The following is a 27,396-nucleotide window of genomic DNA, read 5'->3' as shown; positions in this document are numbered from 1 at the left end:
ATTTTGTTCCAGTCAAGCAACAACTCTACATCTTCTCAGTCTTGCAATACTTGCAACCAAACAGTGTACAGTATAACGCCACCTACTGGTTCGGATGCTCTTGTGGATGGGCAGGCTGTAGGCAGGGCTCCCATCCTCACCAACACCACGAACAGCCCCACTGACAGTACGCAGGCTGAAGTTGTACAGGCGTCCGGGGTACAGGCCCTTAAGGATGCGGCTGCGGGAGGTCCGGGTGTGGTAGGGGGTTGAACACAGACAGGTGGTCCCGGGGGCCCACTGCAGGTCAAAGTCGTCGTAGTCGCTGCCTGCAGGACCACTCCAGTTCAGTTCCAGTGAAGTGTTGGTGACCCCTCGAATGACACAGAGGTAGGGGTCTGGGGCTGAGGAGAAGATGACAATGCAAAGAAGGATTAGCAATTTGATGAACATCCAAGCAAATACTGTACAATAAAAACTGATTTTAGTATAGACTATATGGTAATTGTGTTGTTAACCATCAAGACAAATCAGGCAGCCCTCAAGAATGCTTCCCTTTCTACTGTACATCCATATGTTTTCTTTACTGACTAAGCTGCAGTATGTCCCCTTTCACTGCAATTACACACGTCAACACTCATTGACACTCATCTAGAGAGAGAGGACTCACCGGTCCTGCCCTGAGTGGTGGCCCTGTTTGTGAGCTAGCCACTGCGGGTGAGGATGACAGCATGGTATAGGCGCCCGGGGATCAGAGTGGGGACGGCATGCTCCGTGGCGTCGGGCCCTAGAGACTCCTCTGCCTGCTGGGAGCCATCTGGGTTGTAGACAGACAGCAAGTAGCCGCTCAGCTCCCCGCTGCACGCTCCACGACACCCACAGCACCTCCGACTGGTGAAGAGACGTCACTGCAGCCGGGGACTAAGGAGGAAGAGGAGGAGCGGTAAGACTCAGAAGTCAAGTCATGATGTAATGTCAGTGAGTGTAACATTTTAGTCATTTTAGCAGACGCTCTTATCCAGAGCGACTTTTACAGTTAGTGAGTGCATTCATTTTTCATACTGGCTATAGTATAGCAGTTAGTTGTTTGTTACCTCATAGTTTCTGTGAGAGAAACACCTTACGTATGTATGTCCATCACGTGATGTGAAACTCACATCTTATCTCAAGTAAGAATTTGTCTTTATCATACCCAAGACCACAGTACCCCTCCTTAGCACTAGAGTAGTACAGATGTCAGATTTGAATTTGATCACTCTGAATTTTCCCTTACATACATTCTGAAGACCACACTAACACAGGTTATATTAACGGTATTGCACTTTTCATGTAGCCTAATTTTGGCCAGCTAATAGCCTAACCACCGACCAAGCAACATTAAATCGTCGGAAAAGTGTGAATGGACTAAACGTTCAAATACTGTTGCTGCAGGATTATTTTGCTGCGACAATACTGGTCAAATTAAGATCCTATATCTGTAGCTCTCTCACCAGTCCTGGCCCAGATAGCTATGTCGTTGGTCTGCTCTCCGCTGCGTGTTAACACCACCATCCTGTAGGAGACACCAGGCCTCAGGCCCTGGAAGGAGACCTCAGCGTGTTGGGCAGCCGCTGCGCGTCGTACAGGGTGTCGTCTCCGTTGTACAGGTAGAGGTCGTAACCTTCCAACTCTCCCTCTGGGGAGACCAGTGGAAGGACAGGCTGCTTGCTGCTGTTGGCCTGGATGGAGAGGTTGCTAACCGCCGCCGGACCTGGGGATGAATTATTCAATCAAATTTAAATCAGATTTATCAAAACCCTCTCTCATCAACAGTTGTCAGAATGTGCTTTACCGGAACCTGACCTAGACTCTGAAGAGCAAGCAGAAGCACAGTGACAAGGAAAAACATATGGCTCTTCAGGATTAGGGTTGAGCACTCCTGTACTGCACATAATACCACTGGACATTGATTTCAAGGGACTTGGTGAATAAATCCATGCAGTCTTACGCGTGCGTGCTTCAGTGGTGACCTCCTCGCTGTGGACCCCTCCGCTGGTGGTGTGGACCAGGATATGGTACCTCTTCCCCGGGGGTGAGGCCGTCGAAATGGTGCTGGAGCGGTGTGGACCCGGAGGAGGCCTGGGAGCTGTTCAATTTAATTCAATTAAATTATATTCCATTCCATTCAATTCAATACAATTCAATTGGAGTGGTTCATACAATAAATACAAGAATTCAAATAGTATACACAAATAATAATACCTGTTGGTGACCAGGTGTCCCCTGTCGTCCAGCAGCTGCAGGCTGTAGCCGTCCGCCACGCCCGGGCCTCCTGCCAGCTGACCTGAATACTGCAGGTGGTGTGTCTGTTGTCAGCCTGCAGGCCCGTCACTGCAGAGGGGACTGAGGAGAGAGGGAACAGTTTTTATTTTATTTATTTGACCTTTATTTAACCAGGTAGTCCCATTGAGGTCAGATTACTTATTTCCTAAGGGATACAAATTGCACATAGGCTGTCATTGTTTATCAATCAACAGTTGATTAAAGGGTAGGTAAAAAAAACACAACCAATCAGTTCAGTCAAATGGACTGATTTCAAATTGTAGATAGCCAGACCCATTGAGAGAGATCACTATTCCTTCCCAGTCCACCCCCAAAACACCCAAATATACAGTATGAAATGCTAATGTACTGCTTATGAATGCAGTATATGAGTAAAGAATGTGTTATGAGTCCTTATGTAGCCTCCTCACCGGTGCGTCCGCTGGCCGTGTTGTTGTTCAACAGTATACCACTGATAGACCTTACAGTCACACTGTACAGCTGTCCAGGCTGCAGGGAGCTGAACCCCAGCTGATTCAGGTGTTTGGGTACGGGTCGCGTCTCCAGCATGCGTCCCTCTGGCCCGTCCAGTGACAGGGACACAGAGTAGCTGTCCACGTCACCCTGCCCCGGGGTCCAGCTGATCTTCAGGCTGTTGCTCTGCCCATTGTTACTCACGTGGATGTTCTTGACCTTGCTCGGAACTGCAGGCAGGGGGAGAAAATAAAAGAAGGAGGAGGAAGAAGAAGCAGGAGAGGGAGAAAGGAGGGTGGAAGTGGAACGGAAATGAATACCGTTGTTAGTTTATGTTATGTTTGCGTTAGATTTGTTAGATTCTGTGACATTTTGTTGTGTCCCGTTTTGTTACCTCAATTCAACCAATGGAGTAGTCCCAAACGTGCAAACAAATCAAACACAAGTATTTGAAAGAAAACAAATGTAGCCTAGCTTTTTAACCCAGCAGGTGTGTTGGTTTGGTTTACCTGTCCTGCCCTCTATGAACTGGGCCCTCTGGTTGGGTCCGCTGAAGGTGGAAACGTGGATCTTATAGAGGCGTCCTGGGGTGAGGGAGGAAAGGACACCTTCCCCACGTTGCTGCCCAGGGTGATGGGCGGGAACACCTTCATAATAATAATACATAACACATTCATTATTAATACATTTTGCTATATTAAATGACTAGACTTGCACCTTTTTTTTTTGTTGGAAACAACCAAAGTCACTTTAACATAATAAAATCAGCAAGATAAATAGAAATAAAGCAGCAATAAAATACAACAAAGAATGAAGGTCATAAAAGTCCTCTAAACATGAAGACAGACTAACCAGGTATTACTGTAGACTGGACCAGGAGGACTAACCTTCATGTCGTTGAAGAGGAGCTGCACCTCGTAGTGATCCACGTCCCCCGGAGCAGCCAACCAGGTGACACGAAGGTCCTCCGTGCCCCGCCCAGCCAGGGCTAGTGATCTCACCGCCAGGGACTGTCACAGACATGATTCGAGATTAAAATAGATAAACTGTAATGTTCTCAAAGGCAATACATTTTGCAGCATACAAACTCAATGTACTGTACATACAAAGGAACAGAGGGTAGGGAGAGACAGGTTTAAAATAAGCATGCTCAAGGAAACTGTTTCACCACAATTAGACAGTTATGAATGTAGCTAACTAAATTATTATTACAGACAAAGAAGAGATATAACATAGTACTATTCGTATCACTCACAGGTCCTTCCGTCTGTGGACATGCTGGTCTCATACTTCCCGCTCCAGGTGCTGACGATGACGGTGTACAGTCTCCCGGGGACCAGGCCTTTGAACACACACTCGTTCTGGCTCTTCATAACCGTCTTGTTCTGGTGGAAGATGTTGTTGTGTTTGATGACCACCTGGTAGTAATCAAAGTCCCCGGCTGCATGGCGCCAGTACACCTTCAGGTAGTCATCCCTGGCCGAGTGGATCGCTGTGGGGTTTTGGACACTAGAGGGCTCTGGGGAGAGGAATAGAATAGAATAGAATTGAATAACACTTGAATTGAATAGAACAGTAAAAGCAAGCAGACAAGACCAATTTCAAACAGACAAACAGGTAGACATGGTAGACCTACGTGTGCGTTCCTGCACGATGGTGTGATTCTCATAGACTCCACTGCGGGAGATGATAGAGATGTTATAGAGCCGTCCAGACACAAGGGACTTGAACACACACTCAGGGCTGGACTTGGACACAACCAGGGTGTGGACGGTCCTCTCACGGTCCCTCAGGGTGACCAGGTAACTATCCACGTCGCCTTGGGCTGGTCGCCACGACACACTGAGGAAGTCCATACGACCGTTGTTACTGACTGTCACCACACCTACGGCAGCAGGGTCTGGAAGGGGGAGGGATGGGGAGAGAGAGAGACTGAGTCAGTCATTCTGTGAATCACTGTCTGTTCATATTTGCAGCTGTAAAGCCTATATGAATCAAAATATATTTTGAAACAAATTAAAAGAAAACTTATTTTATAACTTATTTTTTATTGTAAGGACTTTTTATTTGAACTCTTGTTCTTTTTTCTCTCAATAATAATGTGGGATATGTAAGAACATCCCTTACAAGCTACAACAGTAACTTGGTTGTGTGAGTTCAATGGATAGTTGACCTCAACAAGCTTGAGCCATTTATGAGCTATTCATAAGAAAGTTATTCAATGAACAAATGGTGAAGAAAAAGAGTGAGTGTCATGAACAGAATGGAAGGTGACTGCACTGGTAGGCTATAGATTTTTTTATTTTTTATTTTATTTTATTGAACCTTTATTTTATCAGGGAGTCATAATGAGACCAAGGCCCTTTTACAGATGAGCCCTGAATTACATACATGACATAAAATACACACATCAATATAAATGCAAAATGCAAGCAGAAAGAAAAAATATTATTAAATTATTGCTGAGGTGTAGGCCAATATCATTGGTCAGGCCTAGCCTAGATATATGTGGATTGACAGTACAGGAGGGCATACTCTGACCAATATAATATTATTGTATGTGAAACTCACATAATATTGGTCTAAATTGGGTGCCATTTTATTGATTAGGGATGATGTAGCCTAATAATTGCTGTGATGAGTTATGCACATAGAATTAGAATGTTCAAGGGATTCTAATTCTAAGGGGATGCGTTTTAATTGACTATCATGTTCAAAACCCAGTATCCTGCATCATAATAAAATGATGTCATAATTGCATTCAATTCTCATCATAGGTTCTAACCTTTGTGTTGGAGTGCAAACAGATTAGGCTACTCATAAAGAAAGGACTTGAAGCATACTGATGATCCTAAATTAACTGTGAAATGTGTGAATTATTCGCCATTTCATCTCTTGAATAAGTAAGTTCTATCTAAGTAGATATATACCGTTTAACTGGGCCTTCAACAAAATGTGTCTAATAATTGTAAAGTCTAACCTAAGAAAATATCCCAAATGATTTAGGCTATATTGCATTGATTGTTTTGTTTTGTTCCACCAAGTTGTCCACATTCAAGACAGTCATCATGGACTGTTTCTGTTTTCCTGCTCCAATGAGAGTACAATACCTTACTGTAAGTAGGAGCTTCATTTTTCATGTAAATTACTTGACATTCAATTAATTACTATTTCTCCATTTTATAAGCTCAAACTTCATCATTGCTGTCATTTTATGTTACAATATTTGCATGGTTTCTGTCTTTTCCCTTTGAACATGGTCATCTCCTTTCATACATTCATCTTGTTCAGAGGCAGCCCACCGAGTCTCAGAAAGTGGGTCTCTTCAGAGAGAAGGTGACTCTGATGTGGGAGGCTATCAAAGTCCTGAAGAGTGACCAGGAAGCCATGATGGCTCAGCTCAAAAAGAGCCAGAAGAAACAGCAGAAGGATGAGGAGCTGTTGCATAAAAGCCAATGGAAGCAGGGGGAAGGACAACCAGCAACTCTGTTTGGTCATCAGAAGGCTGGAGAATAAGGTAGATGTGGTGACCAAGGAGCTCTGGGCAGAGCTGAAGAGAACTGGGAGAGCTGATTGAGGAGGTGAGATGAGGATTTCAGACACAGAGTGCCCAGTTTGAACACCTAGTGGCCTGGTATGCGGGGCTAAATGAAGTTTAACAGTGAGAAAGTTCAATGGAGCCGGATGAAAAGCCCTGCAGATATTTTTCTTAATTCCATGATATTATAGCTACAGTACATACACTGTAATGTTTAATCGGTTGAATATATGTACTGTACCTTGAACAGGTATTTGATTAATTCTATGCCATTTAACAAAAATGCACATGCTATAACTACCTAATATTGCTATGTTTCTTATGCGACAGAACAAGAATGGTGCGGGCGACTCCTCAGCCTCCTTGAAACCTTGTTGGGAATTCCCCATTCCAGTGCCTCCCACTGGCCAGCCTAGGCCTACGTCAGGACGGCATCAGTACTACGCCCAATACCCATGTGTCCCACACGTCAGATCTGCAACCAACCAGAGTGTGTCTCAGACAGGCAGCTCACGTGTCCTCCCAGCTGGCCAGAGACTCCACAGACGCTCTCCTGTCCTACCCCCACTGGTTGATCCTCCCATGCCTATAACACATTGGTTTCCTGATCTCTCTCCTCCCAAACGCCCTCTGCCGTTGCCACCTGCTATTCTTGAGGAGCTATACACAGACACATCCTCAGACCCAGCCTTTAGACAGGAAAAGGTCATTGAGGAGATGATGAAGATACTAGAAGAGGAGAGGGAGAAGGATAGGGTGGATATACTTGCGGTGGTGGAAAAAGAGATGGAGAAAAAATTGAAGAAATTGCAGAGGAGTCTCCAGCACATAGAATCCAGAAAACGGAGCAGGAAATGGTAGAGATGATGAAGGCAATAGAAAAAGAGAGGGAGTTGGATAGGATTGAGATACTTGAAATGGTGGGAAAAGAGATGGACAGAAAATGGAAGAAGATGCAGAATGTAGGTCAGAAAGAGAAGGTAGAGAAGCAATTGACAGAGAAGGAACAGTGTATAGGGGATCAGGAAAAGAGGGAAGAACAGGAGGTGAACAACCTGATAGAACAGTTGATAGAAAGCCGGAAATGTCTAGATGAAATGAAAAATGAAAAGGCTAAAGGGGACTTAAAATTGGCAGAGACAAACAAAGGAAAAGGTAGGCTGAAGATCCTGGAGAAGTTGAGGAAGGAAAAAGATAAGGAGGAGAAATGTAAATTGGAAGAAGAGAAAAAGAAAGAAAAAAGAGAGGATGAAGATCCTGGAGAAGTTGAGGAAGGAAAAAGACAAGGAGGAGAAATGTAAATTGGAAGAAGAGAAAAAGAAAGAAAAAGAGAGGATGAAGATCCTGGAGAAGTTGAGGAAGGAAAAAGACAAGGAGGAGAAATGTAAATTGGAAGAAGAGAAAAAGAAAGAAAAAGAGAGGATGAAGATCCTGGAGAAGTTGAGGAAGGAAAAAGACAAGGAGGAGAAATGTAAATTGGAAGAAGAGAAAAAGAGAGAAAAAGAGAGGATGAAGATCCTGGAGAAGTTGAGGAAGGAAAAGACAAGGAGGAGAAATGTAAATTGGAAGAAGAGAAAAAGAAAGAAAAAGAGAGGCTGAAGATCCTCGCGAATGAGATTAAGGCACAAGAACAGGAAGATAATCTTAGGTTTGAGGAAGAAAAGGAGAGAATAAAGAACCTGGAGAAGGAGAGGAAGGAAAAAGAAAAGGAGGAGAAACTTAAACTTGAGAAAGAGAAAAGAAAAAGAAAGAACAGGAGAGGATAAATAACCTGGAGAAAAAGAAAGCAAAAGTTGAGAAAAAAGGTACAAAAGCAGGAAGAGAAAAATAGAGAGCTTAAACTAAAGCTGAAGGAAAAAGAAGAGAAGATGAAAAAAAGGAGCAAGAGAAGAAAGAAAGAGAGAAGCGAGAGAAAATGAAACTGACAGAGAAGAGAATAGGAGAGAGGAGGGAGAGACAACAGACATCATCAGATTCAGACTCAGAGGAGTGGGCAGATACAGAGAGTACTGATGAGTCTGACTCTGATTAGTGAGTGTTGAACCAGGCTTCATGGAGTCATTTCACCATGAACCTGCTGTTCCAGATCTGTTGAATATCTCTTAGGTTTGTTAGATATGATACAGCCTCACTAACCAGGCTCATAGCATTATTACATACGGTAAGTCAAGGCTTAGATTGTGTCCTAGAACTGGTCCCGTATGACTCATTTGGTAGCGCATAGCGCTTGCAACGCCATGGTTGTGGGTTCGATTCCCACGGGGGGCCAGTATGAAAAATGTATGCACTCACAACTGTAAATCACTCTGGATTAGAGCATCTGCTAAATGACTGAAATGTAACTAAACTGAACAGTGTTTGTGTTACAGTGATTTGGACTGAATTACCCAGATAATTTGGAAGAAAACGTAAGATATTAGAGATGACACGCAAGAGGATGAGGAAAGGAGAGAAGAAATTAAAGGAATATCATAAAGCGATTAAAAGCTAACAAACAGAAACAAATTGTCCTCCGTCTTCTTATTGTCTCGGCCTTAGGCCTATATATCACAGTCGCAAGGCATATGAACTAACGTGTTATAGAGCAAACAACTAAATTATCACAACACATAGGTTGTAATGTAGCTTTTTTTCTAGCTTGGCTTCCTCAGTGATTTTACCCACACACAGCTACTGACTAGTAGAGATCTATACAGATACAAGAACTACCTTTTTTTTAAATAAAGGATTAAATGCAACAGCAAAACCAATCATTGTTTCAAGTGAGGAAATGTCTTTAAGAACTTTATATTCTATTGTATATAATTTTTATTTAAAGCTAGAATCGTTAATGGTGAAACAGACACATCTGTTTGCGATATTACAACAAAGAAGTTACTGCAAACAACGAACTCTGTTTTTCCCCTCAGACACACGATAGAAGAGCACAATATGTAGTGCATATTTTACCATGCTGCGCGACGCTCCTCAACACATCAACAAAAACAATAACAATGGTGATGGGGCGGCCAGTGGGGCTGTTTCTCCCTCCATCTTTAAATGAAAACGTTTTCAGATTAAGGTAGCTGGAATTCAACAATACAAAATACTGTACACCCCAATGCTTTTCCCTACATGACGGGAAGTCTTTGAAAGGAAAACCTTGACATGTTTGTTGCGTAGTCGGGTGATCCTGGAAATTCCAGGAAAATTCCTGTCGCATCAGATAAGAGCTAAGAGTTCTGAATAATATCCTGTCAATCCCAAATAGAATAGACGACATTCTCTTACATTATTTTGCATAAACTGATACTGGTGTTTGTCACACAAAAACAGTTAAAACTGTGAGTGCTTTTAACGGAATTCATATTAATGTGTGATAGCTAAACATTATTTTCTAATTGATCTATTTTAACATTATATATTTAAAGTTGGCTACATCTATCAGTCATCATAGTGTTGTCTACCTGTGGTCCTCTGTAGCTCAGCTGGTAGAGCACGGCGCTTGTAACGCTAAGGTAGTGGGTTCGATCCCCGGGACCACCCATACACAAAAAATAATAATAATGATGCACGCATGACTGTAAGTCGCTTTGGATAAAAGCGTCTGCTAAATGGCATATTATTATATTATTACCTGTGTGTCCCTCTGCCACACTCTGCCTGGAGGCCTGTCCGGCCCTGACAGTGATGACCACCACCCTGTAGAGGGCTCCAGGCTTCAGCGCCAGGAAGCTGTAGGCTGTGGTGTGGGCCGAGGTGCTCTCGTTCTTGATCACACTGCTGTCGTGGATGAGCAGCACACGGTACGAGTCCAGCTCGCCAGCCGCCCGCTCCCACTGGGTTTGGAGGCTGTCTGTGCTACCACCATTGGTCACACGCAGACTGGTCACCTGCGCCGGGGCTGAGAGGAGACAGAGAGAGAGAGGCCTTCAAAGATGTGAGACATTAACAGAGACAATAGAGAGAAATGTAGACCATAGTTGAGACCACAGAGCAGAGATCATCAACTATACTGAACAAAAATATATAAAATGTTACAGTTCATATAAGAAAATCAGTCAATTGAAGTACATTCATTAGGCCCTAATATATGGATTTCACATGACTGGGAATACAGATATGCATCTGTTGGTCACAGACCCCTTAAAAAAACAAAGTAGGGGCGGGATCAGAAAACCAGTCAGTATCTGGTGTGACCACCATTTACCTCATGCAGCACGAAACGTCTCCTTCGCATAGAGTTGATCAGGCTGTTGATTGTGGCCTGTGGAATGTTGTCCCACTCTTCTTCAATGGCTATGCGAAGTTGATGGATATTTGCAGAACGCTGTCATACATGATGACAGAGCATACCAAACATGCTCAATGGGTGACATGTCTTGTGAGTATGCAGGCCATGGAAGAACTGGGACATTTTCAGCTTCCAGGAATTGTGTACAGATCCTTGAAGCATTATCATGCTGAAACATGAGGTGATGGCGGCGGATGAATGGCACGACAATGGGCCTCAGGATCTCGTCACGGTATCTCTGTGCATTCAAATTGCCATTGATAAAATGCAATTGTGTTCGTTTTCCGTAGCTTATGCCTGCCCATACCATAACCCCACCGCCACCATGGGGCACTCTGTTCACAATGTTGACATCAGCAAAACGCTCGCCCACACGATGCCATACACGCTGTCTGCCATCTGCCCGGTACAGTTGAAACTGGGATTCATCCATGAAGAGCGCACTTCTACAGCGTGCCAGTGGCCATCGAAGGTGAGCCTTTGCCCACTGAAGTCGGTTACGACACCGAACAGCAGTTAGGTCAAGAACGTGGTGAGGATGACGAGCACGCAGGTGAGCTTCCCTGAGACAATTTGCGCAGAAATTCTTCAGTTGTGCAAACCCAGAGTTTCATCAGCTGTCCGGATGGCTGCTCTCAGACGATCACACAGGTGAAGAAGCCTGATGTCTTGGGCTGGCGTGGCTACACGTGGTCTGCGGTTGTGAGGCCAGTTGGACGTACTGCCAAATTCTCTAAAACAACGTTGGAGGTGGCTTATGGTTGAAAAATGAACTTGCAATTCTCTGGCAACAGCTCTTTGCGCACCCCCTCAAAACGTGAGACATCTGTGGCATTGTGTGACAAACTGCACATTTAAGAGTGGCCTTTTATTATCCCCAGCACAAGGTGCACCTGTGTAATGATCATGCTGTTTAACCATCTTCTTGATATGCCACACCTGTCAGGTGGATGGATTATCTTGGCAAAGGATAAATGCTCACTAACAGAGATGGAACATTTCTGGGATCAGCTCATGAAAGATGAGACCAACACTTTACATTTTTCTTGAGAGGTGCTCAGCGGCCCGGAAAATAATTACAAATAATTTGCAGACTGCAAATTGACCGCAAGATACAGTAGCAAAGGGGGTGAATACATATGCATGCACCACTTTTCCGTTTTTTATTTTTTTCGTTTCACTTCACCAATTTGGACTATTTTGTGTATGTCCATTACATGAAATCCAAATAAAAATCCATTTAAATTACATGTTGTAATGCAACAAAATAGAAAAAACGCCAAGGGGGGATGAATACTTTTGCAAAGCACTGTATATGATTACAAAACCTGTAAGAACAATGTTCTAGTGTCTAATCTTGAACATAAACACATTGGGAAAAGAAAGGTGAAAGCATCATTATCCATCTCCCTTTGGAACCGTGACTCACTAGTTCGTCCAATCACTGAAGCCGAGCTGTTTAGGCCCCCACTGTTGGTCGTGACGGCGATGGCGTACTGGCGTCCCGGGCATGAGGACGTTGAATGTGCACTCCCTGACGTCACGGGACAGTGTCCTCTGTGACACAACAGTGTCCGCCTGTCTCAAGACCACGGTGTACCCGTCCCACACCCCCTCTGGACGAGACCAAAGCACGCTCAGAGACGTCTCATCACTGTGTCGGACCACCAGCTGCTGGACAGGCCGAGGGGCTGAGAGAGAGCGGGAGAAGGAGTAATTGAGTAAAGAGAGAGGAGAGGGAAAGAGGCAGAGGGTTGGGGGAGAGCGGGGGAAGATGATGTGAATGAGTAAAGAGAGAGAGGGCAAAGGAGGAGGGGTAATCAACACAAAAAATTTAAACTTCAGGAGCCATGCCAATTTAAAATAGACAACTTAAATGCTCTTGAGAACATACAACCCATAATAACATTCGGTAACAACCAGCAGGGGACCCAGCAAGACGGTTTACGGGCTCCTGACCAATTGTGCTATTTTGTGTATTCTTTTGCGCTAATCGTAATTTTTTTTCTACATAATGTTTCCGCCATCGTTTCCTATGACCGAAAAGAGCTTCTGGACATTAGAAGAGCTACACTACATGACCAAATGTATGTGGACACATGCTCGTCGAACATCTCATTCCAAAATCTAACTGTTGCTGCAAAGTTGGAAGCACAGAACCGTCTAGAATGTACTTTTATTCTGTAGAGTTAAGATTTCCCTTCACTGGAACTAAGGGGCCTAGCCCGAACCATGAAAAACAGCCCCAGACCATTATTCCTCTTCCACCAAACTTTACAGTTGGCACTATGCATTGGGGCAGGTAGCCTAACACAGATTTGTCCGTCAGACTGCCAGATGGTGATGGGTGATTCATCACTCCAGAGAACATATTTCCACTGCTCCAGAGTCCATTGGCGGCGAGCTTTACACCACTCCAGCCGACGCTTGGCATTGCACATGGTGATCTTATGATTGTGTGCAGCTGCTCGGCCATGGAAACCCATTTCATGACGTTGCTTCCAGAGGACAGGCGATTTTTACGCGCTATGCGCTTCAGCACTCTGCGATCCCGTTCTGTGAGCTTGTGTGGCCTATAACTTCAGCGGCTAAGCCGTTGTTGCTCGTAGACAGTTTCCACTTCACAATGACAGCACTTACAGTTGACTGGAGCAGCTCTAGCAGGGCGGAAATCTTACGAACTGATTTGTTGGAAAGGTGGCATCCTATGACGGTGCCACGTTGAAAGTCACTGAGCTCTTCAGTAAGGCCATTCTACTTCCAATGTTTGTCTATGGAGATTGCCTGGCTGTGTGCTCTATTTTATACACCTATCAGCAACGGGTGTGGCTGAAATAGCCAAATCCACTAATCTGAAGGGGTGTCCAAATACTTCTGTACATATAGTGTATCACTAACCTCTATTTGGACGAGTCCAGTAAGATCGGGGGGGTGTCTCTTTGTCAATATGTGTCTCTTTCTCAACAACAGCTGGTCCGCGATCTCTAATATTAAAGAAGTCTCGAGGTTCTGTTCGCCTGAGTTAGAATACCTCATGATAAGCTGTTTACTATATTATTTACCAAGAGAGTTTTCATCTGTATTTTTCCGTAGCTGTCTATTTACCACCACAAACCGATGCTGGCACTAAGACTGCATTCAACGAGCTGTATTGGGCCATAAACAAACAAGAAAATGCTCATCCAGAGGAAATACAGGAAAACTGAAATCTGTTTTACCTCCTTTCTACCAGCATGTCACCTGTGCAACTAGAGGGGAAAATAACTCTAGATCCTTTACTCCACACAAAGAAATGCATTCAAAGCTCTCCCTCGCCCTCCATTTTGCAAATCTGACCATAACTCTATCCTCCTGAGTCATGCTTACAAGCAAAAACTCAAACAGGAAGTACCAGTGATGCACTCAATATGGAAGTGGTCCGATGAAGCGGATGCTAAGCTACAGGACTGTTTCACTAGTACAAACTGGAATATATTCCAGGATTCATCCGATGGTATTGAGGAGTTTACCACATCAGTCACCGGCTTCATCGACGACGTCGTCCCCACAGTGACCGTACGTACATATCCCAACCAGAAGCCATGGATTACAGGCAACATCCGCACTGAGTTAAGGCTAGAGCTGTCACTTTCAAGAAGTGGGACACTAATCCGGACGCTTATAAGAAATCCCGCTATGCCCTCCAACAAACAGGCAAAGTGTCAAAAGAGCACTAATCGAATCCTACTCTGATGCTCGTCGGATGTGGCAAGGCTTGCAAACTATCACGGATTACAAAGGGAAACCTGGCAGAGAGCTGCCCAGTGACGTGAGCCTACAAGACAAGCTAAATGCCTTATATGCTCGCTTCGAGGGAAGCAACACTGAACCATGCGTGAGAGCACCAGCTGTTCCGCACGACTGTATGATCACGCTCTCCATAGTCGATGTGAGTAAGACCTTTAAACAGGTTAACATTCACAAGGCAGACAGATTATCAGGATGTGTACTTACAGCATGTGCTGACCAGCTGGCAAGTGTCTTCACTGATATTTTCAACCTCTCCCTGACCCAGTCTGTAAACCTACATGTTTCAAACAAACCACCATAGTCCCTGTGCCCAAGAATGCCAAAGTAACCTGTCTAAATGACTCCCGCCCCATAGCACTCACATCTGTAGCCATTAAATGCTTTGAAATGCTGGTAATGGCTCACAGCAACACCATCATCCCAGAAACACTGGACCCATTCCAATTCGCATACCGCCCCAACAGATCCACAGATTACGCAATCTCTATCGCACCCCACACTGCCCTTTCCCATTTGGACAAAGTAACACCTATGTGAGAATGCTGTTCATTGACTACAGCTCAGAGTTCAACACCGGTTTGCCCTCCAAGCTCATCACTAAGCTAAGGACCCTGGGACTGAACGCCTCCCTCTGCAACTGGATTCCTGGACTTCCTGATGGGCCGTCCCCAGGTGGTGAGGGTAGGCAACAACACACCCGCCACGCTGACCCTCAACATGGGGGCCCCTCAGGGGTGTGTGCTCAGTCCCCTCCTGTACACCCTGTTCACCCACGACTGCGTGGCCGTGCACTTCTCCAACACCATCATTAAGTTTGCCGACGACACAACGGTGGTAGGCCTGATCGCCGACGACACGATGGTGGTAGGCCTGATCACCGATGACGATGCAACAGCCTATAGGGAGGAAGTCAGAGACCTGGTAGTATGGTGCCAGGACAACAACCTCTGCCTCAACGTGGGCAAGAAACAGAGGGCCGAACATGCCCTCATTCACATTGACAGAGCTGTAGTGGAGCGGGTCGACAGCTTTAAGTTCCGCAAGGCGCTACAAAGGGTAGTGCGTACGGCCCAGTACCCCTGCACATTGACTTGGTACTGGTACTCCTTGTAAATAGCCTCGTTATTATTTTAATTATGTTCCTATTCCTTTTTTTACTTAGCATATATTTTTCTTACTTTTTAACTCTGTATTGTTGGGAATGGGCTCGTCAGTAAGCATTTCACTGTAAAGTTTTCGGCACATGTAATCAAAAACATTTGATTTGGTTTTAAATACAGTGTAGTAAAAATGTCTAATGTAACGTACCTAGCCTCCCCTGACATTGAGCGGTGTTGCCAAACAGACCGCTCTCCACCATGACCTGAGCTGTGTAGAGCCTGCCAGGCACCAGCCCCAAGGAAGCCCCAGAGAAGGAGTACTGTCTACCCAGCCTGCTCACTGTCTCATTGAGTAGAGCCACTGTGCCATTCAGTAGCAGGACACGATAGTTCTCCCGGTCCCCTCTAGGGGGCGACCATGTAATCTTCATAGCGCTGCCATCAATGACGCCCACCATGGACAGCTGAGACACCTTGTCTGGCACTGCGGGACGGTGAGAGAGAGAGAAAGTGAGAGATTCACATTGTCCTTTCCAGCACAGTTCCAGCAACTATGGTGGATCCGTGACTAGGCAGTACAGCTCGGCTCGGCTCAACTTGGCTTAACTCTGCTAAATCGTGTGAAAAGGCTAGTTGATTGACATTCCAGAATGACTTACCTGTTCTGCCTGTGGCCACAGCCTCAGTTGTCTGCTCTCCGACCTTTGAACTCACGGTCACCTGATAGAGCCGTCCAGGGGTCAGGCCGCTGAAGACCACCTCTGTGGCGTTTGGGGGAAGCTTCCTGTCCTGATTGGCTGAGCCCAGGGTTGCCAGGGAGACCAGGTATGCATCCACGCCGCCCCTAGCTTTGACCCAGGAGGCCCTCAGGGTGTCCAGACTGCCGTTGTTCTCCAAGAGGAGGTCTGACACCGCCACAGGAGCTGTGGGAAGGAGAAAATATCAGTGTTGACTTAAACATGTGGGGAGAAGGCTTTAGATCAAGAAGATAAGAAATTATCATCAGTGTCCTTGAGCCAGAGAGGAAGCAAATGAGGGAAAAGAGGAGACACCAGGAATGGACCATAAAAAAGACAAAACTCGGCTGAAGGGACTTGAAGTTTACATTAAGAAAATATTTAACCTAGTTCAGCGCAGAAACAAGGTAATTAACTCCAATGACCATCATCCATTGTGCCTGTTCTTTCCGGCTTGGACAGAGATGGATACACTTTAATGCTTGCTACTTTAGATTAGACACATACAGACCACATAGACCGCATGAGAGAGGAATGTACACACAATGATGAGAGAGTGGGATAGAGATAGTTTGGGAAAGTATGCCTTCTCTATATACTTTTAAGAACGAATAAAATGATTTTGTCAGACAGCTCTGCAACATACTTAGGAAGGTTAGCCTAGCTAAATAGGATGACTAAAGACAGTACAGTACGGGGAGCACAGAGATAACGTTGTCTGGCTGGCTGGCTGGCTGGCTGCTACTGCCTGAGCAGAGATGAGATGATGAATTTAAGGAATGAAAGTCATCCAATAAAAACTAAGTAACACACAACTGAAATATTTGATTATTTCATAGTAATTTCCCATTTTTCTATTGATGTCTAGGGGGGTTGGGAGGGGAAGGGAGCACTCTGGGAGGCCTTGATGGGCCAGCCAGCTGCAGAAAGAGGAAGGGAAGGGTTGGATAGAGAAGCCTAAAATATCCTGGAAACAACCACAGAGAGAGAGCATGGTCGTGATGGTGGTAGGGTGCAGTGTTGGAAAGTAAAACAAAGCTCTGCAAACTGTTAGATAAATATGTAAGAAACATTTCACAATTTCTTGCACCTGTATTGAAGCCACTGACATTGAAGCCCTAGGACTCTACATTGCTCTGCTGGCAAACAATGGAACTAAGTGATTGGATGGGAGACAACTTGAAAAATAAGAGACAATGCAAAATAACCTTCAACAAACTACTTTCTTATCAGACACATTGAATAGGGCTAGGGTTTAAGACTTAAAATTGAGTTTGCATGTCAGTCTTACTATTTCAACAGGTAAACTTAGAGTCACCTCTGGTACACCAATGAGGACTGTCACTGTTACTTACCACCCAAACAGATTTACCATGCCATGGTTCGTATGTGATTATTGCTTGCCATACCTGTGACTGCTTGTTTGGAGATGGTGTTCTGGAGACCTTCAGCCTCAGTCACCACGGTGACAGTGTACAGGGTCCCAGGCAACAGGTCGTCAAGGGTGTGGGAGGTGACACTACTCTTAAGGGTGACGTTCCTGACTAGGCCGCCCTGCTGCTCCCTCAGCAGCAACCTGAATCCCTCTCTCCTGCCTGGGCCGGGCTGCCAGGAAACACCCAGGCTGCTGGAGGAGGGAGAGAGCTGAAGGCTGCTGACGGCTGAGGGAGCTGGGTAACCAAGACAGAGTAGTCAGTGTCAGTGAGTAGTGATGTCTAACAAGACAAGGTAGAGCAGGGATTTCTATGCTATCTATCATAAATAGATGGTGGACAGCACAGTAGTTGTGGAAGACCAGGCAAATCATGTGTGATCAGAGGACCAGTCAAACCATACTAGAGCAGCAAGATGATCCCTCACCTGTGGCTGCAGTGGCCAGCACTGGCAGGGCTGTTTTATTCCCAGCCGTTGCCACCAGGCTGAGGGCATAGAGGGTTCCAGGGGTGAGGGCGGTGAAGTGAGACTGAGTGGCGGCAGTGCCCATGACGCGGGTACTGCGGCTCGTCCCTGTTTTGGTGTCCTGTAGTGTGAGCTCATACCAGTTGACCTGCCCACGAGAACGAGGCCAGGATATGTGCAGGCCACGGGAGCCACCCTGACCCTGAATAGGACTCTTATACTGGACCTGGTCTGGTAGTACGTCCAACCTGGATGGACCCACTGGGTCTGTGTGTGTTTGTGTGTTTGTGTGTGTGTGTGTGTGTGTGTGTGTGTGTGTGTGTGTGTGTGTGTGTGTGTGTGTGTGTGTGTGTGTGTGTGTGTGTGTGTGTGTGTGTGTGTGTGTGTGTGTGTGTGTGTGTGTGTGTGTGTGAGAGAGAGAGAGAGAGAGAGAGAGAGAGAGAGAGAGAGAGAGAGAGAGAGAGAGAGAGAGAGAGAGAGAGAGAGAGAGAAAGAGAGAAAATTTAGAAAAGAGGAAGGAGAGAGAGAAAGACAGAGAGAATGTGTTAGTAATTTTGCTATAGACAACAAAGATATCCCATAAACCAGCAACCAAGGGGCCAGCACCTTGGCAAGACTATATACACCTCAATTAAACATCTATGATATTATATAACTGGGAGAAAAGTGCATGGAGAGTCTCTGCATCCTGCCTTTGTGCTTCAGCTGAAGGCCAGTGGTGGCTGCCTGCGATGGAGGGGAGAGATAATATTGTTTTGGTTCTTTAAAGAATGTTGCGTTGGATTCACTGGGAAACCTGCGTGCGTCTTGGAGCGAGAGCGAGCCTTTACAGGAAACAACAAAAACAAAGAGAAAGAGGAGCAGGACGGGACGCGCAGGTCAGTGCCCCCCGGAGCTCAACGCTGAACATTGACCCTTTCTTCATAATGGCTTCCTCTCTGTGGGACCTTCATAGCAACCCCAGGAATTACATTGGCCAATCAGCAGAACCCTAAGGACATTGTCCGTCCAATCCTAAAGCCAAACTGGCAAGACCACCACTGTATTACACCGTAACTACATTGTATCTGTGATTTCTACTGTATTCAAAATATACTGGAAAATGACAAGTCCAAGTGATTTGGCAATTCCTGAACTGTTATTCTTGAGGATTTCATCCTTCGTAAGCTACTGTCAAAAATTAAAATGTTGTGGTCCACTCACAAGGACCAAAGAAAATAATCTTGGGCACACTTTGAATGCAAAGTTATGACGTGTACTCTCAGTGTAATCTATCTGTCCCATGAAAACAAAACATGGAGGCCTCCTGTATCCGTTAGTACAAAGAAACAATGATTGTCGGGAAGTGGCTCTGGGGAGAGGGAGATATGTCTGGAAACAAACACGATGCTCTGCATTTTTACTGACCTCTGCCTCAACAACTTTAGATGATTGGAGCTGTGTTCCAGAACTTACAGGGTTCTAATCTAGAGCTTTGAGACCCCTGACCAAAGGGGTTCTCTGGCTCCAAGTTCTTGGCAAGACATTCTAAGGTTGTGGCCTTGACAATGTACAAAGGATTATACAAAGGTACAGTGGATAAAGTGTACTTACTGGACTTCAGAGGTGTTGGCACAAGAGTTATCTATTCTCTACATTCTTCATTATCAAAGTGGTGCACAGAATCTATTCACAATCAGTGCACTGGCCCAATGCTGGCAGAACAAAGAATCAATGCTGTAACCATAAATCAAATAATAAAAAAGGATATGATATCCTGAATAAACATATACTACTTCAAGCCATTTCCCAATACATCAAATATTACTGCAAAATTGTAAACTGATACATATGCAAAATTCTAAATGTTGTAACACAATTATGTATCAACTTTTGTGCTTTTATCCTTTGGGAATAAAACACCAACAGAGAGATAACCAACAGGAGCCCTCAGAGATTCAAAGATGTATGCAATAAATTATATAACTTAGGCTGTCATAATGTGATATCATATGTATTATATCTATTCAATGATAACGAGTTTCTGCCATCAGAAGAGTCATTCACCTTATCTTCTGAAGGGGTTATGATAATCTTTTATGAAATATAATAAATAGAATGCCATGTTCCACAATATAAATATAATAAATAAACAGAAAAACATATACAGTCTGATACTGGGAAAAATATGTATAATGTCTGATATTGGTAGCACGGTTAAAGATAAATTAAAGTCAATTTAACAGTCTAATAGACTTTTAGAATAAGATATTATTGATTAGGTTAAAATAGATTAGAATAGAATAGAAACGAATTTTGGTTTGAAACGCTTACCTGTTTGCACTGATACGTTGCCCCTCTCTCCATCATTCTTCGATATAACTTCGAATTGGTGTAATGTCCCAGGTTCCAAATCCCTTATATCGCAGATATACACGTTACTGTCCTCCCCATATTGATCACAATCCGTTATACCGGACAGACCATTCTCATAAAACACGGTGAAGTTACACGCTTCTCCTTTAGTTATTAATTTCAGTGCAATAGAATCCGTTTTGGCGCTGATTTCAGTCAGGTTAAATGAACACTTCACTGCTTCAGTGGTCTCGACCTGAAAGGAACAAAAAGAGGCAACAGGTAGGCTACAGGTGGAAACGAATTTACCATTTTAAATTGACTTTATCCATGACTCACATCAACACAACTCCACCATAAACAAAGTATCAAAATAACAGTCGAACATCTGAACATTGCGGACGCTGATTTAGATCTGTTTGGTCAATAAATAATAGAAAACATATCAAATATATTCCAACATTGGTTGTCATAATCGGTCCATAAAATAACAATGAATATTTATATTCAGAATTTCACAATGGCATGTTGGATGCGTTACAGTAGTGGCACGCGCCTGACGACGCGTGGCATCTCTTTCGACGACGCCCAGTCTCTTCCCATGCTACCATCTCGCCCCTTTCAATCTCCAGGCTAAATACGTTTCCTACACCATTCCTCAATGCTCAGGCTGCACCATCACCGGCGTCAGGTAAACAGAGTGAACTGCTCAGGAAATGTATTCCATATCAAGCATCCACTTTAGCCCTCTGTCTATGAACTGTCTATAAACTCCTACAGTAGCCTAAGTTCTTATCAAATAGTCTACTGTATTTCTCACAGCCCTAACTTTCACTTGAGTCTGGACAACAGCACCTTGAGCAGACTCCCCTCCTCTTGCCCCACCGCACCCTTCTTTCCTTCCTGGCTGCCTTGGACTTTCTCTGTCTGAAGACCTTATGGTCCACCTAAACTAACATCCATAGGATACAGTTGGCTAAAAGTTGGCATGGCATGGGTGTAATTCATTGCCTACTTTTGTGTTTGTAGAATGTTCTCTCTTGAAATACTTTTTGAATATGGCTATATTCTATATTACTGTTAACAATTACCATAGCCCTTCTTTCAGAAGATTTGTTCAACGCTTCACAGCCTTTTAATGTCCCCTGTCCAAATCTGTATGCAAATATGATCTTGAGCATTCTTTATGGAATTTCACAAATTCTAAATCAATTTAAACATTCATTTCAAGTGACTGTCATCATCACTCACCTGTGGGGTGGTGGTCAACTCTGTGGTTGTAGTCGGTACTGTAGTAGTTGTTGTTGGAGCTGTAGCTGTTGTAGGTGGGGCTGTGGTAGTTGTGGTTGTGGTAGTAGTGGGTGTGGGTGTGGTAGAAGTGGGTGTGGAAGTTATGGGTGTGGTTATAGTAGTTGTGGGTGTGGTTATAGTAGTTGTGGGTGTGGTTGTGGTAGTTGTGGGTGTGGTTTTGGTAGTTGTGAGTGGAGCTATGGTTGTAGTGGTTGTGGGTGTGGTTGTTGTAGTTGTGGTTGTGGTAGTAGTGGGTGTGGTTGTGGTAGAAGTGGGTGTGGAAGTTATGGGTGTGGTTTTGGTAGTTGTGGGTGTGGTTATAGTAGTTGTGGGTGTGGTTGTGGTAGTTGTGGGTGTGGTTTTGGTAGTTGTGAGTGGAGCTATGGTTGTAGTGGTTGTGGATGTGGTTGTAGTAGTTGTGGATGTGGTTGTGATAGTTGTGGGTGTGGTTGTGGTAGTTGTGGGTGTGGTTGTGGTAGTTGTGGTTGCGGTAGTTGTAGGCAAAATCTTGGTAGTTGTGGGCAGGTTTGTTGTAGTTGTGGGAGGGGTGGTAGTGGTCGTGGGTTGGGCTGTTGTAGATGTGATTGGATGGGTTGTGGGTGGAGTTGAAGAGGTAGTGGGTGGGGCTGTGGAGGTTGTGGGTGGGGCTATTTTCTTTTTGGGTTTAGCTGTAGTCTTTACTGTTGAAGATATTGTGGGAGGAGTTGAAGTTATTGTGAGTGAGGCTGTGGCGGTTGTGGTTGGTGCTACTTTCATTTTGGGATTTGCTGTAGTCATAGTTGTTTGGGCGACAATAGGAGTAGTAGGGGCAGCGGTTGTTGTAGTCTGCATTGTTGTGGTTTTGGGTGTAGATGGAACAGTCTTTCTGGGGGGTAATTTCCTAGTTGTGGACAATGCTGTGGTACCGATAAGTATGGTGGTAGCAGCAGAATTAGTGGTGGAATCAGGGGTTGGGGTAGATAAAGCAACAGAAGTTGTGACTTTAGCATCAGCGGTAACGTCTACGGATGCAGAAGTGGATTTTGAATCTGTCTTAGCACTTGAGTTGGGCACTGAGGAAATTGTAGAGGAAACCACAGTAGTGGTAGGGTCAGTTGACACCAGCTTATCTACAATAATGGGGGTGGAACTGGAAGTTGCTTGGTTTACTGATGGAATCTTGGCTTCGTTCCTCGAGTCGAGGAGGGCATTTTCGGTGGCAGCATTCACCGTTTTGTCCATGGCAGAGTCAGTTGTGGACAAAGCAGGAATGGACAAGATAAAATCATGGCTGTCGTTGAGAGCTGCCCCTGATGATGTGATGGCCGTTGAGATGGAACTGGGAATAAGACCCATCGTAGCCATCCATCTCGTCTGAGTCTTGACGATGTCATAAGTGTGCGTTGCCACCATAGACTCATAGTTCACCACACTCTTAGGCGTTGTGATGGGAACTCTTAAAATAGAGATCTGCCGTGGGGTCCTACTATGGGTTCTCATAGTGTTTGATGAAGAGTGAGTGTTTATGGCTGTTATAGGGGCCGTTCTGATGGCGTGGACAGTGCTGGTGTATGCCACAGGTTTGTGTGTTGATGAATACATTCTGGTGGTTGAGATGGTGGTGGACCCTAGAAGAAAGAAGGGTTATTGTGACTAGAGGTATACACAGATGGTTGTAAAAATATCAGCAAATAGCATTGAAATAAATTCAAGATAATGTATGGATTGCATAAGTAATAACTCTAACCCAGCCCAGGTGTTCTTAAAAAATAATAATAATAATAGAAAAATATATATATTGTAATTCTGTAAGTGTTGATTGTCCTATTTGGAACTAATAAATACGTGTAAAAAAATATATATAATACCCCACACCCGGGCTAAGTTGTGCCAAGAGACCACTATTTTTGGACAAGCTATGTTTTCAAAACTGTAATGTTTACATAAATTCTGATTATTTCCAGGGATACACAACATCCTGAAATATCTGTAGATATCTTTGTTAGAAATAATATTATATTTCCCTTGAAGGAGTGATGCTGAAGGTAAAAAAAAATACTTAACTTACCCCACAGTCCCCTATTGGTTTTATGCATGGTTGTAATAACAGGTGGCCTGAAAAAACTATGTCTAAATAAACATTCAACAATACCAGTTACATTGTGGCATGTATTTTACATCAAACGTGACATTGAGAGACTCTCAAATGTCACCCGAATGGCCATAATTTCACAGGAAGAACACTGACGTTCTTCCTGACTGAGTGAGTGGGCTGATAGAACTTGACAACCATGTGCAGGGAAGTCAGTATCAAGAGTGGCATCCTCTGCCTTTCCTCACACACTCACACCAGAACAATGTCAGACAGGTCCAAAATGGTGTGGAGTAATATGGAGTCATTTAGCTACAGATTTGGTCTGTGTGATTATTCTGCTTTGCCTGGTTTAAAATGACCATCAGTTACATTACTGTAAAGAAAAACTAGGTCATTTAAGTCATAATGGGTTTGTTGGGAACATAGAGATTGGATACTATTCTGTAGTTGGGCCTTATCATTTTACAAGATTTTGTTTTCTTATCAAACTTCAGAGGAGGAAATATTAAATAGCCATAAAGTTCAAGGCTACTAATATTAATAATGTATGTAAGGTAGTTGACTGCACAGAAATAACTGTGACTATGAGGGTATTATTATTTGATCCTGCAAAGTTTCAAATAGCCTAAATAAATACAAAAATAATTCGCTGAATGCAAACGAAGGGGTAGCCCAAGCCCAAAGCCATATACACAAATATATTTAAATACTGTAGGCCTATATGACTGGTAAACTTAATTTCATCAGTAGAATGTGGCTAAACACAGTAATTCCTCAATAGACCACTCACCTTTACGCGCGCATAAATGTGTCATCACCTGTCTCCCTCCTGAGTCGACTTCTTCGTGCTTTGTCCAGTTAGAATAACTCTGATCTCCTCTAATTACAACGCGTATACCTTGTTTCTTCAGGTACATGGGCTTCTTCGCTAACCCGAAAGTACCCAGTTTGTCGTAACATTTCCAGGCAGGTGCGCTGTCACAGTTGCTGATCGAGGCCAGGCGCGCGTGCCGAGGTATTGCACTGCTCGTGTTGGCCCAGAGACACTTGGATGATTGTGTGTGATGCAACTTCATATCGTTCGTCCATTCCCATTGTTGATAGGGACTGGTGACATTGCATTTTCCGAGGATGACAGTCGTTTTGTGTGTAGACAGGCACAACTTCTTTGGTGTGTGCACAATAAGGAAACCGTCTAAATGGAAGATACAAAGGGAAGGAGAATGAATGGTGGGGAGACTAACAATCATTGAAAGACTGAAGAACTAATGTTCCAAAAACGAGTTAAGAGCCAAATTATTATTATTATTAAAGCAGTTTAGTGATGTCATTTTAAAAATGCATAAAGCCAAATATTTCTTAAATAGCTACGGGCAACAAAAAAAAGGCTACATGTTTACACTAGGCATTTTCTTTGGTTGTTACTAAATAAAACAGGTGAAAGTAATTTGTTAACGTAATTTGTTATTAATGAACAATCCACATCTCAAACCTACTGAGTTAATTTATTTTAATGTTATTTATTTTATTAAGCTACCTGTAAAATAGTATACGATGGTCAATATAAAGTGAAATACATGTTTTCTTTGCCAAAGAATGAACCATTTATTATTACAGCGAGATAGACTATTTTGATCATAATATTTTAAATAACCTCAATCAAACATTATTTCACTGACTGACCCTCCCCTGAATAGATAAGGATGAAGAAAAATGTCCGTTGTTGAATATCTTTAGGCCTACGCACAAGAAAGTGGTTGCTACTCTAATAATAAGCAAGTAAATTAACCGACATCATCACATTTTAAAAGATAGTCTACTTACTTGACGAAGAACATCGAAAAAGTATAAATATAAGGAAAAACAAAGTATCCATTTTAGTCTACAACTTGTAATGGTTTGACGCGTCCGCTAGATTCAGATGAGCAGAGGTGTCAAAGGGAAGTGGCCTTCTGGGGAGGAAAAAGTCAGTGACCAGCGTTTCCTTCTATTCAATTGTTTCATAGTGAAGTAACCTTCAGCACTAGACATTGACAGGGAAATGCTCTTTAATCGGAAATTCCAAAGAACATCGCAGATGTTCAAGTGTTCAGATAGCAGGCAAACAGATGCAATGAGGGGAGCCAGGTTTATCAAATCAATTCACATTTTATTGGTTGCATAGCCTTCAGAAAGTATTCACACCCCTTGACTTTTTCCACATTTTGTTGTTACAAAGTGGGATTAAAATGGATTTAATTCGATTATTTTTTTTTTGGTCAATAATCTACACAAAATAGTCTGCATTGTCAAAGTGGAAGAAAGATTCTAATGTTTGTAAAAATAAAAAATAAATATGAAAAATAAAACACTAATATATCTTGATGAGATAAGTATTCAACCCTGAGTCAATACATGTTAGAATCACTTTTGGCAGCGATTACAGCTGCAAGTCTCTAAGAGCTTTCCGAACCTGGATTGTGCAACATTTGCCCACTTTTCAGAATTCTTCAAGCTCTGTCAAATTGGTTGTTGATCATTCCTAGACAACCATTTTCAGGTCTTGCCATGTAACTTGGCCACTAAGGAACATTCACTGTCTTCTTGGTAAGCAACTCCAGTGCAGATTGGAGTTGCTTGTGTTTTAGGTTATTGTCCTGCTGAAAGGTGAATTCATCTCCCAGTATCTGTTGGAAAGCACTGAACCAGGTTTAACTAGGATTTTGCCTGTGCTTAGCTCCATTACGTTTCTTTTTTATCCTGAAAAACAGTCTTTAGCGATTAAAAGCACACCCATAACATGATGCAGCCACCACTATGCTTGAAAATACGGAGAGTGGTACTCAGTAATGTGTTGTAATTTATTTGCCCCAAACATAACACTTTGTATTCAGGACCAAAAGTTAATTGCTTTGCCAAATTTTTTGCATTATTACTTTAGTGCCTTGTTGCAAACAGGATGCATGTTTTGAAATATTTTTATTCTATACAGGCTTCCTTCTTTTCACTCTGTCTCCCGAGTGGTGCAGTGGTCTAAGGCACTGCATCGCAGTGCTAGCTGTGCCACTAGAGATCCTTGTTCGAATCCAGGCTCTGTCGTAGCCGGCCACGACCGGGAGACCCATGGGGCGGTGCACAATTGGCACAGCGTTGTCCAGGGTAGGGGAGGGAATGGCCGGCAGGGATGTAGCTCAGTTGGTAGAGCATGGCGTTTGAGTTCTGGGCATATTCTGCCCAGGGAAGGAACTGGGCCCACCCTCTCTGCCGGTCCTGACTCTTTAGGAACCTCCACAGCTCCTGGTTGGTCCTCTTCACTCCTGTACACAAAGTAATCCTCTGCCTTCCGTGGCTCCAATGTCATGACTCCACCATCTCCTGGTCGAGGATGAAAATCACCGCCTGGGCACCCGGATGTCGGAAGGTTCCACGTCGGTTGAGAGTCCTGTGAGTGCCCTCCAGCCCATCATTCCATCCTCCCATATCGTTGGCCCCATGTTTTGTGACATAGATGTGGACATCCGCCCGGCTCTAGAGAGGGAACCCGCGCCTGCTACCTGCCCTCCTGAGCGCATCTACATCCCCTCTGAGGTGAGGGATCGGCTGTTGACCTGGGCGCACACATCCCTCGC

The 27,396-nt window shown here is 44.0% G+C and overlaps 1 protein-coding gene and 1 long non-coding RNA gene across 2 annotated transcripts; one reads left to right on the top strand and one right to left on the bottom strand.

The window, feature by feature from the left end:
• Positions 1-683: 683 nt before the first annotated feature.
• Positions 684-25,732, bottom strand: LOC121562995 (receptor-type tyrosine-protein phosphatase beta-like). Its single transcript, XM_045212662.1, is given in 23 exon segments — positions 684-870; positions 1,570-1,729; positions 1,967-2,048; positions 2,050-2,104; positions 2,221-2,284; positions 2,287-2,361; positions 2,712-2,984; positions 3,264-3,401; positions 3,638-3,756; positions 3,758-3,764; positions 4,010-4,273; positions 4,391-4,654; positions 9,909-10,175; positions 11,995-12,076; positions 12,078-12,256; positions 15,663-15,938; positions 16,114-16,377; positions 17,601-17,861; positions 18,052-18,357; positions 20,404-20,680; positions 21,676-23,321; positions 24,579-24,983; positions 25,613-25,732. Coding segments are annotated over 23 exon segments (5,703 nt in total). The 5' UTR covers positions 25,665-25,732.
• LOC123483147 lies at positions 5,381-6,215 on the top strand. Its single transcript, XR_006658093.1, has 3 exons — positions 5,381-5,657; positions 5,799-5,870; positions 6,046-6,215. It is a non-coding gene; the product is annotated as an uncharacterized LOC123483147 (long non-coding RNA).
• Positions 25,733-27,396: the final 1,664 nt, after the last annotated feature.

This window comes from Coregonus clupeaformis, unplaced genomic scaffold, assembly GCF_020615455.1.
Source record: "Coregonus clupeaformis isolate EN_2021a unplaced genomic scaffold, ASM2061545v1 scaf0038, whole genome shotgun sequence".
NCBI lineage: Eukaryota > Metazoa > Chordata > Actinopteri > Salmoniformes > Salmonidae > Coregonus > Coregonus clupeaformis.
The sequence above is the reverse complement of the archived record's forward strand: the minus strand, read 5'-3'. Positions and strand labels throughout refer to the sequence as shown.